At 39.8% G+C, this 15,587-nt stretch overlaps 1 protein-coding gene across 1 annotated transcript in view; it reads left to right on the top strand.

Annotated features, from left to right (window-relative positions):
* LOC106074577 (tRNA (guanine-N(7)-)-methyltransferase non-catalytic subunit wuho-like) overlaps positions 1-15,587 on the top strand; it is an 89,693-nt gene that overhangs the window by 66,453 nt on the left and 7,653 nt on the right. The window contains exons 5-7 of the mRNA XM_013235373.2: positions 4,201-4,423; positions 4,819-4,931; positions 14,432-14,489. Coding sequence (XP_013090827.2) covers positions 4,201-4,423; positions 4,819-4,931; positions 14,432-14,489 — 394 coding nt within the window. The remainder of the gene's footprint in view (positions 1-4,200; positions 4,424-4,818; positions 4,932-14,431; positions 14,490-15,587) is intronic.

Genomic DNA, 15,587 nt, shown 5'->3' with positions numbered 1-15,587 from the left:
TTCAGGTCATTAGCGTTTTTTTTTTTTAAAGGGCCCCACTTGCATAGAAATAAGCTGCATTCTTTTGGTAAGACCAAGTGGTCAGTTTCCTAGCCACTATCAAATAGTATAGCTATGAAAATCAATATATTTGTAAGAAAATGAAAGGCACTATTATTTGCTAGTGTTATCGGGGAGAGTTATCTAATCTTTCTACACTTCTGTCATTTAGGAAAGTCAGTTATCTTGATGGATTTGAAATTTCATCGATTACTGGTTGTAAAGATATGGTTTCGCTCATTTCATTCCCTACATCAGCGCATGTGTATTAGGACAAGTACTTGTGGCTTCTACTGGATTCAGTGATGTGGAAACGTTCTGTCTGTCACTCGGCAATGAGCTCGCTTTCTCTTCTCGGTCAACACGAGAGTTCCCCTAAGTCCAAAGGTAGTATCCTCAAGTGACACTACCATTCATGCAAGCTCGAAATACTTATAGACAACGAAGAGAACGAGACCTCTGGTGTTTGTGGTCACTTGTGTACGACTGGTTTAGAGTGCCTGGTGAATAGGTATGTCCTATAACTCCCCCTCCCGTAAAACAACCTCAAAAAAATGTGTTTGTTTACACCCCTCGTCGAAGTGTCATCAAGAGTCGAGAAGTTTTGACCCTTGATAGGCCTTTATTCCGAGGTCTGGATGAGGGAGTAGCTCTTCACTGACCCATCTGTCAAGAGGCCTCCATCAAAATTTATTCACACCCGTCCTTCATGAGAAACGGCTTCTTGAGCCAACGTCATAGGTTCCTCCTCCTACGCGAAGGCCGGAGTCCGAGCCCACGAGGGGACACTCTTTATTCCTATAATGAACCATCTCGTTCCGTGGAGGAGCCATAAGCATCCGTATGACCCCCGCTGTGGAACGGTGCGTTGGATTTGAATTGGTCAGCGAGCACTTCTCACATCCCCATCACGTGCAGGTGCGGTCATTAGAACATACAGTGGCAGCCCACTTAGGGTCATGTTCGCTCTCGTTCTTTGCCTTTCCCGGGAAGACGTTTCCACAGAGGCGCCACACTGAGGCGACTGGAGCTTCAATCCTTCGTGATTACACCCCTAGTTCCTGCTGTGACATGCTACAATACACCACTATTGTATTGATACTAACGTATGGCATGCATGCGACATAATATGCATTGGAAACTACCCGGGTAGCTTCTTACATAACAAAACAGTCTTGATGAATATACATTTAAAGTTGACGGGAAGTCGGTGAAAACAAGTTCAAAGATAGCGAAAACTTGTATACACGGAGACAAGTCTAAAAATAGCTTTCTTGGTGTTCCCGGTGTCCAGAATACGGAAGTAGTGACAAACGAAGCCTTTCTAATTAACAGTAGTAACCAAAGTGTGCAATGGTGAGCACCGCGGAATCACGTGTCTACATTCTGTAGATGCTTGTGGTGCAAAGTAAATTTTTATTATTCGCTTGTCAACAGTGACCTTTGGCGTCCTGGACATTGTCTATTTATTTCCAATTGCTCTTGTTGTTTTCTTACGTTCGTCTTTAGCTTCCATTAAGTCGTCACTTCATTTCTTCTAGTCGCTTTCTCTTTTTTTTTTTTTCCTTAGTGTATTTTATTGCTTAAAAAAAATGTGAACGCGATATGGACGACACAGTGTGAAGAACATTTTGTTGGATTGTACTAGTAGTGTGAAAGCCCTAATACGCGTCAAAAGACTTGAACCAGGTTGAAACTAATGGGTTGAGCTGGAGGAGGAGTAGGTGAAACAGACTGAACACTTCACCACTACATCTCTTAGTTTTCAAGATCTTGTACCCTCCGAGATGGATGATTCGGTACATGTAGGCTCCTATTTCTTGTCCATATGACTGTATGTCCTAATCTTTTCTTGAACAAGTCTACATTTCATTGACATTTCATTTAGTTAACTAAGAAGTAATGCTTAAGCCATTGTTTATTAGTTGTTCTTTTCTTGAATGTAAGTTTTACATTCATATAACATGACGACACAGTCATGGCCTTTAACCTTTGTACTAACCCCCAGCTGATGAACTAGGACAATACCGCTAAATTAGCAGAGCGCCAAACATGTCTTTTACTTCCCTGCATGCACTCCTGTTGGGAAAGACCTGTTTACTTCCACCTCCTGGAGGCTACGCCTTTGTCCCTGTCTCGTTCTCCGCCCATTATATTTCCCTCGTTCCCCCCCCCTCCCCGCCACTCCAATTTTTTTTTAATTTTGTGTTCTGTCCAAACATTTCTATAAATAACTGTCATTACTTCGCGCCACGAAATGGTTGCTTCTTTCTGTGGCTGTTACCTGGGAGTCGGAGAGTAGTTGAAGTGGCAGTCTTAGAGGGAAGGGTCGGGGGGGGGGGGCGGCGGTCCCATGTGTTTGTTTGGCAGCAAGAATAGAAAGCACATGATGATAAGTACAAGTCACGTGACCCCCCCTCTCTTTTTTTTTTCTTTCTTTTTTTTTTCCAGCGCTAATTTTATTTTGTACCTTTTATTAAAACAAAATATCAAAGAATGTGTTCGTTGAAAGAGAAAACAATGTTTTAAATAGGGGAGAAATGGTGGAGACCTGGAGACAAAATATAAGGTGGGGGAGGGGCGTGTACGGGTAGAGTTAACTGAATAAAGCGGCTAATTGTAGGAGCAGGGACAGAGGCGTAGACCCCAGGTTGGGTTCTAGAAACATAATGTCATCATCTTTAAGAAGTGCGCTTGATGTCAGGTGGGTACAATTGGTGCCAACGTTGAATGGAACTCTTTTTTTTTTTTTTTTTGATCTAACAAGGGCTAAAGTCAAGTGTTCTGCATTTATTATCTCCCTTAGTTAAAAAAATAATCTTCCCATGTTTAAATTTCATTTCAGACTTAAATACGAGGATTAAGTCTTTGGTGTGTGTGAGCGCAAAATGGGCGTGAAGGGTATAGTGGGTGTGCATTCTTTTGAGGGGGTGGGGGGGGGAGTTGACGTCATCTCCTATTCTTGGTCTCTATATGTCTAAATCTGTCCTTGGAATAACTAAGCATTTGGTAACGGTCCGACATGTTTTTTTTTGTTTTCTTTTTAAGAGATAGTAAAGGAGTGGTGGCTAATTGGTAAAGCGCTTGGCTTACGAACTGGAGGTCTCAGATTCGAATCCTGATGAAGACTGTGATTTTTAATTTCAAGATCCTTAGGGTGCCTCTGAGTCCACCCAGCACGTGCACACTAACCGTGGACCTACAGAAACAGACCTTTCACATCATCTGCCCTATAGATGGCAAGGTCTGTCATGGGAACTTTACTTTCAGAGACATTAGGCCTAGAATTGATCAAAGTTGTTTGTGTTGCTTCCCTCCTTACCAATAGTGCCGCTTGAAGAATCAGGCACGGTCTCCATCTTGTATCGTTAGCCACGCGCGCCACTTCCACGATTGTTATTTTAAAACTCGTTCTTTTTCTTCTTTATTCACTGATTGCGCCCCGAAGGCATCACTCCTCACCCCCCATCGCCCCTTCACCCCGTCATCACAGTCTCCTCATTTCTATCCCCCCCTCCCGCACTCCCCACCTCAGCAACCCTTTCTTCTGAGCGGTAGTACAATTCCATTTATCTCGATATATAAGAACTAAGCGGGAAATTAAGTGGACATTTTAAAGACACAAAACAAACAAGGGGCTTGCTTCTGGTTTCCCAGACGGCAGCGATGGGCCAATTATATCAGCGGGACGTGGTCGTAGGCTCACGCACATACATGCACGAGTGGCTCACCCAAACACACACCCACTCGCGTTAACACTCACACGAATCATACGCAATTTTTTTTTTTGTTACCATTCCCGTGCTAAGAAAGTGTCATGGCCGACCAGGCGGCAATAAAACAAAAGATTACTTATTCTAGTAGTAGGTCTAGGGAGCGTATGATTTTCGTTGTACTAGACAGACCTTTTTTTTTAGAAATGGAAACAACTAGATATAGGATGTAAAGGTTCTAGTTTAAAGGAGATGGGTGGGTCGGAGGCATGTCATTTACAGGTTAAAGTTGAAGGCCACCATGAGCAGAAAGTGAAAGCTTTGTTTTAAAAAAGGTTTTATAAAAATGAATTTTTTTTTTCTCTCCTGTTTCTTCGTTTCTTTGTATTCTTCAGTCATTAAATGTGGGGGTCATTGATTAGACTATTCCTTTGTTGTGTATCCTCAGGTGCGTAGCTCGTAGAGTGACCAGTGTTGTATTCACCCAGGACAACAAACATGTGATCGTGGTGGACCGGTCTGGCGACGCCTACCGCTTCCCAGTAGCCCCGGAACAGCTTCCTGGAGTTTCAGGCGACTCCCGCCCTGCCACGGACGCCAGGGAAGGCGAAGATGCGGCGGTTCACGGCGGCACCTTGCTCCTGGGTCACCTGTCGATGGTTCTGGATGTGGTAAGGTCGCTTGATACTACCGACATGTATTACACGCTACCATAGGATCGGGTGGTCTGATGGTTGTACACTAAGCTGCTAATCTGATGAGCTCGAGACTTGCTAGATATGTGGGGAACTTTACTATCGGCTGGCTGGAAATGTCTAAGATCACCGTTAATTATTCGACCATTTTTGCTGCAATACTTTGTCTATTAACCTTACGGGCTCCGCTTCATAATTTCAATTGGTACATTCACCTTGGAAGTGGATATTGTTTGTCACTATTAGGTTTACTATTCCGTATTACTATGTTACTATGTAGGTCAAAGAAGTGTGAAGTTTGTCCTGAACTCGCACTGTACTGTGACACATTTTTCACATTTCTTTTTCTTGTCTCCCCCCCCCCCCCCTAGCTTCTGGTCGAGAGGGATTTTTTGATCGTTACCTGTGACAGAGATGAGAAGATCAGAGTCAGTCGATACCCTGATGGCTTCCAGATCGAATCCTACTGCCTGGGACATACACAGTGAGTACACTACTTCTAGATCTTGGTGCGCAAGTTTGTGATCAGTTCTCGCCGTATGTTTTCTTGTGTGCATTCTGACTGAAAACAAGAAAAAAAAAATGAATAAATACATTTGGTTTAAAGACAATGCCTCCATTGTTACCTTTACCTATTCCTTAGTATGCTCTGTTGACTTTTTAATTTCATTGGTAGAAATGTATAGATCTACATTCCTTTACCTTTAAATATCCCTCAGTCTGTTGGACAGTTGGGGCACTTTTCAAGATTTGTCGACCGTCTTTCCACATTCTTCTCTGTCTTTTGACTTAGATATAACCTCTTTCAATGGCAGGCCCGTCCATTCTTTTATGTTGTCTTCCCATCGCTTTCTCTGTCTGCCTCTTCTTCTTTTTCCTGGTACTGTTTCCTGAAGGAAGGTCTTTGCGAGCCCCGAAGATCTTGTAATATACGATAGTTAGCTGGTCATCGTGGGGTCCTATCGCTGTAGTAACCCTGTCTCTAATCTCTTCGTTTGTGATGCTGTCTTTAAATGTGATACCCAGGATCCTTCTGTAGCATCTCAATTCAATTGTTAATATCCTCCCTCAGCGACCATGAGAATGTGGCCATGACCAGGGAGCGCATCAATCTGATTTTGGTGCCGAGGGAACGAAACCTGAACTAGTGGCCCGAGTGGCCCAGTCCATAGCAGCCCTTTCAAAACTTAAAATAATATGGAAAGACAAAGGCTTAGCTCTCGGCACCAAAATGCCAGCCTCATACAACTTAAAATAATATATTATATTAGAATTTTTTTTTTTAAATGTAGCCCAAACTCGTGATTTTGACATCATCAGCTTCTGAGCGAACGATTCTACCCGCGCATTGTATAAGAAAGCAATTATTTATTACACGTATCTGATTTAGAACTCTGTAAGATGTAATCTAGATCTTGAATCTAGACGTAATCTATATTAGATTTACGTAAATATATAAACAAAACTTAGATAATCTATCAATAAAGTCTAAGAAACTTTAAATTTAATAAACTACTGTTATGGGTATACTGCTGCTGACAACGCCATGTTTTGTTTTTTTTTAATTCCAATTTATAGCCGAATTTAAATTTATTTTCTTTTTTACTTTTAAAAATTATAACTCTGAAACTAGAGGTTTCCCCGTGTGGCCAACGAGTTAGTAATTCTTTTCTCAGCGATATATATCAACAGTTAAATTTCTAGGAAAACCGTTTTTGAGATCAGCGTTCCAGGCTCCATGAAATTCTGACTTGAATAGAGGTTTTGTTAAAAAAAAATGGGTCGGGGGAACAGCAATTCAATTCAACGGCAGCTATAGTTCTTATTCTCATTATTGAGTTTACATAAATCTATATTTATGTAGTAATGAATATAGACGGGCCTGCCATGGAAAGAGGTTCTAACTAAGCAAAAGACAGAGAGGAATGGAGAAAGACGGTCGTCGAATCTTGCATGGTGCCCCAACGATCCAAAGGTAAAGGAATATAGATCTATATAGATTTCTACAAATGAAATTAAAAAGTCAACGGAGCATACATTTCAGGTGACCCGACGAACAAGATGGCAAACTCAATACTTCCGCTTGCCACCGATGCGTGATGAAAGTAAAATCTAGCACTGTGACCTTGTACGTAAATAATGTCTCTCCTTTTACCGAGCTTATATTAACTCTCTCCGTCTGTTTGGTCAAACAAAGCTTATATTAACTCTCTCCGTCTGTCTGGTGAAAATCTGTTACTTGCTATTTCTTCCACTTCCCAGTCTCGGATCAAGTGGAAACTTTGCACAATTTTTCATTGTCGATGACAACACATGAATCATTACAAATAAATAACCAATTCTTAGTCGTAATTAATTAATTTGGTTGTATATGGAAACTGTACTAAGCTAATGGGATATAAATCTTGCTATAATAGAGATATGGCATCGATTGAACCGTTCTCGCCACTCTCACCCCCCCCCCCCCCCAAATCGAACCTCGACAAACAAGCACATCCTGGCGAGTACCAACCAATCTTTAGCAGGCCACCCGTGGTGACAATCACCACATATAGTTGACTTTAATATAAGCTAGGGTTGTGTTTATGTAAGTATTTTTTTATACAACTTGTTTAACCTTTATACAATGAAAAAAAACGTTAATTGTCAAACTTTAAAAGAGATTTAAACAACTTCTAAGTAAGAACAAAACAAAAAGACCAATTTTGACCAGTTTTAAATTTAGATTCTGATCTTGTTGATAGAAGTTCAAATTTGCGTTTCAAAAAGTGCTTGAGTCTGAAATACTAGAGAAACTAAAGAAACATTTTGATCTACAAAAATTGACAGCTTTTTGTAGTTCTTATCTTTTTTTAAAAAAAGCTAAAAAGTAAGAAAGATGAGAAAAAAAAAGAATCGATTGGAATGTCTAGATTGAACCATGACTGCTGACATCGCCGAGCATTAAGTAGAGCTTTGCTTGACTCATTCCTGTCGTCTCACGCGCCACATAACCGAGTTACTGACGTGACACAAACTCCCCTACCCCGTTACCGCTCCCCCGGCCTGCCTCTTTGGTCTTAGTTAATTGTGACTAGCCTTGTCTTGGTCGTCAGCAATCAGCTCTGTCTAATTAGGGCTTGGGTCGTCTTGTGGTCAGTTAGTAGACGAACGGTAAAGGATGACGGGGGGGGGGGAGAATCTTCTTGATTCGGATTCGACCATAGCTCCCCCTCACACCAGTTCACCTCAATGCTATCTTACTATATCTGCCCCCCCCCCCCCCGGTCAGGCCTTTTTTTTTTTTTGCACACAGAAACACAAAGCCAATCATCTGTTAATGATGATGACCTTGACCTTGTCTGCAAACTTAGTTAAAGGTCACACAAGGTTGTGCTATATAAAGAATCAATTCAAAACAAAACCTCTAAGTCTTGTTTCCGTCTTTTGGAGACTTTTTACAAAGCTTATAGCAACTCACTTTGTCTGTCTGTCTGTCTGGTCAAACGTTTGTAGACGCTATTTCTTCCACACCCAATCTCGGATCAAGGTGAAATTTCGCACAATTATTTCTTCTACCTGACAACACAATAATCAATAATAGAAATTACCCAATTAGTTAATAAACTACTGACAGTTATTTATTTTGTTTGGTATATAGAACAAGGAAAAGAAGTTGTACTTGACAGAAGTGGTGGTATAAGCTAAATTTAAATTAGTCCCTTTGTAGGCCGTTGTCTGAGTCTTAGTGAACACAACCTTGAAAAATAGGTCGAGACTATAGAAACAATAGATAAATAAACAATCTTCCATGTTCATTTAGGACGTTCCCCCCTTTTTTTTCATTTTATTAATGAGGAGGATAGTAGTCATGGGATTGAGAGGCTGTAGAATGATCCTAGCTATCACATACGAAGCCTGCATCACAAATGAGGATATTCCAAATAGGATCTCAATAGCATATGTCCTCCACGATGACCTGCTGACTACAGTCAGAAAATGCTAACTTAAACTGTATGGCCATATCACGAGGTCTTCAGGGCTCACAAAGACCTTCCTTCAGGTAACAGCACCAGGAAAAAAAGAAGACGAGGCAGAAAGAGAAAAGGATGAAAAGTCAACATCAAGGATCTGACAGGCCTGTCCATGAGGGAGATTCTGGTCAAGGCGATAGACAAAAACGACTGAAGAAAAACGGTCGTTAGTTCATGGGTGGTGCCTCAACGGCCCAACAGACTAAGGGATATGTGAAGGAATGTCACAGTGGACGACATAGTTCATGGGTGGTGCCTCAACGGCCCAACAGACTAAGGGATATGTGAAGGAATGTCACAGTGGACGACATGGTTCATGGGTGGTGCCTCAACGGCCCAACAGACTAAGGGATATTGTGAAGGAATGTCACAGTGGACAACATGGTTCCTCGCTTGAATGTGATGCTGGTTTGAAAACCACCGAAGCTCCTGCGATAAAACGAATGTGAATTAAACATATTATGTGTACATAACCACAGTCGCTTCTCCTGTTATAATGCTCCAATGTTATTAAAATATATTTAGTAACACAATTATGAAGACATTTTTTTTGTATCAATGTCTACTGTATGTTTGAATAGTATGATGAACGAAACATTCATAGCTTATGGATCATTGAGACAAAAAAAAATCTGTTCGTGTCCTAGTCAGCACTGTTCATTATTTGGCTATGTTTAATGCACCCTGTTGTCTCATTAAAATGTGGTCCCTAAAGCTGCCTTGATACACGTGAGACGTATTAAGTAGAACACCTCTGGTGATTATGGTCACGAATGTACGATTGTTTAGGGTGCCTTGTGAACAGGTTTTGTCTTATAACTCCCCCCCCCCACCTTTAAAAATGTTCTTGATTACACCCCCCTACTCCCTGCTGTGACATGTTATAATTCCATGACTGTTGTATTTATAGTTTGAAATACTTAGGTATGAATTGCACGTGACAGTATCTACATACTTTCCCAGTATGAGGATAGAACATACACATTTCGCGTTACTTACTAATAGTGTCTAGAACTTGCATTAACTCTTTTATCTCCGTAATTATTTTCTACGTTCTGACAGAATTGATTTCTTCACATTTGTGCATTCCACTCTGTTATGATCAAACTTCAATAACATTTTTGTCTATAATCAGAAAACGTTAGTTTTGGTATAGAATTATAGGAGAATGCATGCTCTTTTTTTGTATAACAAATATTTAAAAAGTTTATAAAGTCAAAAATTGATTTATTTTGATAGGGTCAAATCAATGATACGTTCTTTAGTTAGGTGAGAAAGAGTTCATTTCGGAATATCAATGAATACATGAATAGAAATCATCTGGACTTCCTCTCATCTCCTGTTCATTTTCATTTTTCTTCAGTTCAACACTCATGCGCACCATTCGACACTTACACTACGCTGCGCACTTGTGATTTTAACTTTTGACCAACTTCGCCCTTCCACCCATGAAGAGAATGTAAACTGATAGTAAAAGTAGAAGAACAAAAATAGGTTACTTGATTTACTGCGTTTGATCAATGGTCTACGCTTGGTACAAACTTCCGCAATATTGTTCTATCATCTGGACATTTGGAGGCGCCGTGGATGAGCGGTAAAGCGCTTGGCTTCTGAACTGGAGGTCCCGGGTTCGAATCCTGGTGAAGACTGGGTTTTTTAATTTCGGGATCTTTGGGCGCCTCTGAGTCCACCCAGCCATAATGGGTACCTGATTTTAGTTGGAGAAAAGTAAAGACGGTTGGTCGTTGTACATGACACCCTCGTTAACCGTAGGCCACAAAAAACGGATGACCTTTACATCATCTGCCCTATAGACCACAAGGTCTGAAAGGGGAGACTTTACTTTTACTTTCCATCTGGACGCCAGTATTATGTTCACTCTACTCCCCCCCCCCCCATTTTTTCACCTTTTTACACATGTTCTCTTCGCGGAGCCTGTGACGTCATTCGTGACAGTGAGAATCCGTCACCGGGTGAACGGTCTGGTTTCAAACTCACGAAATACACAAGAGGCTTACCACACAGGGTCATATCTGAGCACCACGTGGATATCAACTCTGCAATGTGTTCACCATTTTTACTTGGGGGGGGGGGAGTTTTTTCTTTACATCTTAATCTTCTGTGTGTGCATGCTTGTGGCGTCATTCCATTGCTTAAAAAAAAAAAAGGGGAAGCTGTTAATCCTGGCAACAGATGGAGTTTAAAAATTATTCTTTCGTTTCTTCAATATTGTGACCTGATCCTTACTTTTTTATTTCTAAACATGGCGTCCCGATTTATACCTTCAAACTAATCGTCTGCCATAGAAACAGATGACCTCTACATCACCTGCTTGGACACGGATTTCGAAAACGGCTCTAACTAATTTCCTAGAATTATTGAGTTTATGGTGAAAAAAATTACTAGCTTATTGACCACACTCTGGTTTGACCATCATAATTTTTCAAAATATAATCGTCTTAAAATTGAATTGATCACGCGTCAGTTGATATTTCCTCATGTATTTAGTGAAGAGTTAAATAAATAAATAAATTTCAGGAACAGGTTTGCGCACCATCTTATGTTGTAACAATGAACATATGTTGATCATATGTACAGAATTTATCAGTTCACAATATCAGTATTATTTCTCTAACTAGATCCAATAGTTTAATCTAGACTAGACTCTTTTTATGTTTCCTAGTCCGGATTTATATCACCAAACTAGAATCTTCTATACTCGTAGTAGATATACACATGAATGTAACCATGATTTGTTTCGGTGGGATGGGGTTATAGAGCTAGGTAAACATTGCCCCGCCCCTTTTTTTCCCTTATTTATTATGCAGTAATTATTGAGGTCGAAGTAAATCAGGACCATAGAGGATTTTTTTTTCTTCCCTGTTACTTTTTTTTTTTTTTTACAGAAATTGTTCTTTGAAATCATTGTGCTACCTTATCTTATAATATACAGATGTTACTTCAAAAAAAGAAGATGATTACGTCCTAGGCGTCATGCATCTGATCATGCATGTTAACCAACAACTTAAATTCTGCCAAGTCATTGGTTTTCCTGGCTGGCTCAGGCAACCCATTCCATGCTCTAATAGTACTAGGGAAGAAAGAGCGTTTGTACAAATTTGTCCTAGCATATGGAACGAGGAATGTGCCTTTATCTTTGTGTCTTTCTGAGTATTTTATTAGATTTTGTTTTTGTATTTGAAGATTATGGTTCAGTGTTTTATGTATAATTGCTACCTTACTTTTGAGTCTTCTCTCCTGAAGTCTTTCTAAATTTAGTGATTTTACTAAAGGTGTTACTCTAGTCAGATGTGAATACTCGTTTGTTATGAATCTCACTGCTCTATTTTGTGTCTGTTCCATTGTCTTAATGTTTTCTTGAGTTGAGGGGTCCCAAACAGAGAATCGTGTTCTTATAGCGCTATAGTACTACAATGTTGTGTTGGGTGTAGTGTCTCTAGAATCGTAGATTTGTTAGGAGAAACAATTATTTGTTACTTGGAAAAGAAGCGCCTGATTGTGTGTGTGGGGGGGGGGGACATGAGAGTAATCATGACATGGTGCCTCTTTGACGACGGCGATGGTCTTTACGCTTGGTTCTCACCTATCATGCGTTTCTCTTGTAAGGGCTGAATCAAATCCTCGAAAGGAAACAGTCTCGTCCGAAACAAACTGAATGCCGTTTTGACAGGTCTGGGAAGTCACATGCTACTATCCTGTATGGCGGCATACATGCCCATGCGCACAAACGCGGAGTTCTAGTCCAGGGATTCGGAAAAAGAGTAATTGAACCTCTGACGACGTCACGTGAAGTCTGATGATTTTTCTGAACTATGACATTTGTCATTTTTGCATCTTGGTATTATTTTCTGGGCCTTGTATATACATCTCAATGTTTCAGATGAATCATTGGAGACCTCATCTAATCATATATGCCTTGCTTTATATAAATGTACTGTTACAATTAAGTTTTACATGTACGCACCGTGACATCTGTGTACTGTTACAGATATGTGCTACTGCACATATACACTATTATGCATACATGTATATTGTCAAGGTTTTGTAGCTTTAACTCCTGTATTGTGTACGTTTATTGTACATATTGTATGTTGTTTTGACCATAGGTAAGTACATACACCATCACATTAGTGATCTCCACTAAGATATCGTGTCTGGTTTAGTTTTTCTCTCCATCTATGACACAATTACAGTTTGTTTATTGTCGTCTGACTTTCTCCAGTCACGTGATTGCTATTGTTGGCCGGGGAATTGTTTTGTTGTCGTGTTGTGTGCCCTCGCTCTGCCCATTTGTTGTTTGTTTTATGTACATATATTTCCTTCCTTCAGGTCTGTAGGTAGGAGAGAGTTAAAGTATCGATCTGGCTCTGGGATGTTGCGTGCATGGCGGGGTAGGAGGACAGGGGGGGGTGTAGCTGCTGTGGTTAGTACTGTTGGAGTATATCTTGGTATTTACTTATAAGGGAGAGGAAAATGATAAAGAGGGTGGGTGTGGGGGTCCTGTATGAGTCTTTGTAGAGGGAATAAGTGAAAAAAAAAGGGGGGGGGGGGTTCCAATGAACACTAAGAAGTAGAGAGTATGACCGAGTTATTGTAAGAACAAATAAAATGGTGTGTTGGAAGCTCAAAACCCTTTTCTGTTCCTGTGCATGCAGAGATACAATGGCGCATGGTGTATGTCTGATAAGAACAGACTGTTCATTGTCTTCTTTGTTTTGTACATTAGTCTGGTGGTCTTGTGTTTTTAATGAGGCGTGTCGTTTGTTTTCAGCGTCTAAGTTTACAACATAACTTCTTAACATTACATGCGGTTGTTGTTTAGATTAGATGGTGGTGGTTGTTGTTTAGATTAGATGGTGGTTGTTGTTGTTTAGATAGGAGACCTTGCCATGAAGACGTTACTCATGATTTAATAAGCCATAGATATAATGATGATATATAATAATGAGGGTAAACTATATTTTCCCTCACATATAGATATTAACTTGTACTATCATACATCTATCGCCATAGAAGACATTGATCCAACTTTGTGTTTACAAGGTTTGACATGGAAACATTGCTGGAAGAGCGCCCCATGTGTTTCATCTTCCCGTCATCTTGTCTGGAGAACTTGTCCACTTCAACCCATCACTAAGTTGTTTGTTTTTTTTTAAATATACAATAGTTTATTCTATCTATAGGCCTATATGTATGCACAGCGGCTGGCCTGCGATTAGAATTAAGGTCTCAAAACTTTGCCGCGTGTTTTCTATTGAAGGAAGACCTCATCATCAGTCGGTTGGAGTTTTAAGAGAAATGAATTAAGTAAGAAAGGTTCTTTTCTGCTGCATTTTTCAGACAAAGTAACTTTTTATTGTGTAGAGTTCTTTGCTTCATTGAACCAGTTTTTTTCAGTGTGGATTCAAAATGTTTTACGCCTGAAACCAAATCTAGAGCACGTAAAAGTAAAAGGATTTCACTCTCAATGTGGCCAGGAGGTAGTCTCCTACACACACACACACACACACACACACACCTACGCACACACATACGCACACAAACACACACACACACCTACACTTTAACTATTTGCATGTCCATTGTACTATGACATTAAATGTTACGCCAAATGCAGGGCCCCCAAAGAGATCAAGCCCCCCATCCCGGCCCCAAAATGATAGCCAATTCCTAACTACACCACTGGTCTATACTAACTTTTCAATTCTTTGGCAAGCGTTAATACTTTGTAAATGTTTTCTATACCTAATAACTTTCTCAAAGCATTTCATCGCTCTACCCGAATGTCATGCGGTTTGCACAGAAAAACTTGTGTTAAGAATATTTCTCTTGAATTTGTTTTGTTTAATTTTTTTTTAATGTCGTCAGTGTCTTATAAATAATTCGTTGTCGACTATTGTGGAAGAATGTTTTTCTCTGTTATAATTTTTATTCTATTTATGTATGACAGATTTGTTGTGACGTTGGCCTACGATGAAGACCTGAAGCTCCTGATTTCAGGTTCCGGGGTAAGTAGTCACTGCTAGTATACAGTGTTAACGTGCTTGATTTGTTTCTTAAGTACACTTTACCTTCTCTTTATGTTGTAGAGTTTCTATTGTATTGTTTCTCCGTCGAGACCAAGAGAACTGTAGGCGTTCCTGTGGCCATTTGTTAACGAGGGTGTCATGTAGCCAGCACAACGACTCATCTCCACTACTTTTTTTCAACCACATGAAAACAACAGCTAAAGCTGACCACCTTAGACTCGTATTGTTTTCTCTTTAGTTTCATCGCGTTATTTCTTGACCTCCAACTGTTTAAACGTCTTTTGCGTAAGTCTCTTGTAGTGTGTGTGTGTTCCCAAGAGAGTGAGAGTGTATGTATACCATCGACATTAGTTTCAATGTGTCCTAACAGTTGTCTAGACCCCAAGCAGATGCAGACCAACAATGGTTAGCAGGCATATATTGACTTAGCTGCCCCATAGGGTGAAATTTCACATCATCTTCCAACTGAGGCATGTTTCTGTTGGATGTGTTACGATCTGTACATCATATGCTACTTACCAATCGTGTTACGATGCACTCTTACAAATGGCCACGTTTTACAAGTTGAAAACCATAAAATTAGATCCATTGTGTTTAATTGTAAATACAAAAAAAATAATTAGATTTACAAACATATATCTGTATGTTCTTGTAGCATCACACAAAGATAAAAGTCGGATTAATTTGTCTTGTGTTCACTTGTTATTATCTTATAAATATGACTTTAACATATTGAAGTGGGCCTTAATAAGTTGGCATGTATTAGGAATCTAGACATCCAATTGGAAAGGACATGACTCTTAGTAAATTAATTTTATAATTCATTGAAATGAATAATTGGTCTTCTAGTCCAGAAAAAAAAACGTGGGTGCTTGTTAAATTGAATTTATTACGCGGACAATATATCTGTAAAAAAACACATCTTATACATAATGATATTTACTAGAAAGAAAAATGAAATTTCTTTATGCTTATAATGTTGGTTAAAATGATTGGATTAAGAGCTTCCACGAAAGCAAAACATTTTATTGAATAAAATTACATGAAAACACAAGGATTTGCCATCGTTGTTGAGAA

This window comes from Biomphalaria glabrata, chromosome 10 (assembly GCF_947242115.1).
Source record: "Biomphalaria glabrata chromosome 10, xgBioGlab47.1, whole genome shotgun sequence".
Lineage (NCBI taxonomy): Eukaryota > Metazoa > Mollusca > Gastropoda > Planorbidae > Biomphalaria > Biomphalaria glabrata.
This window is presented reverse-complemented; position numbering and strand designations above follow the sequence as displayed.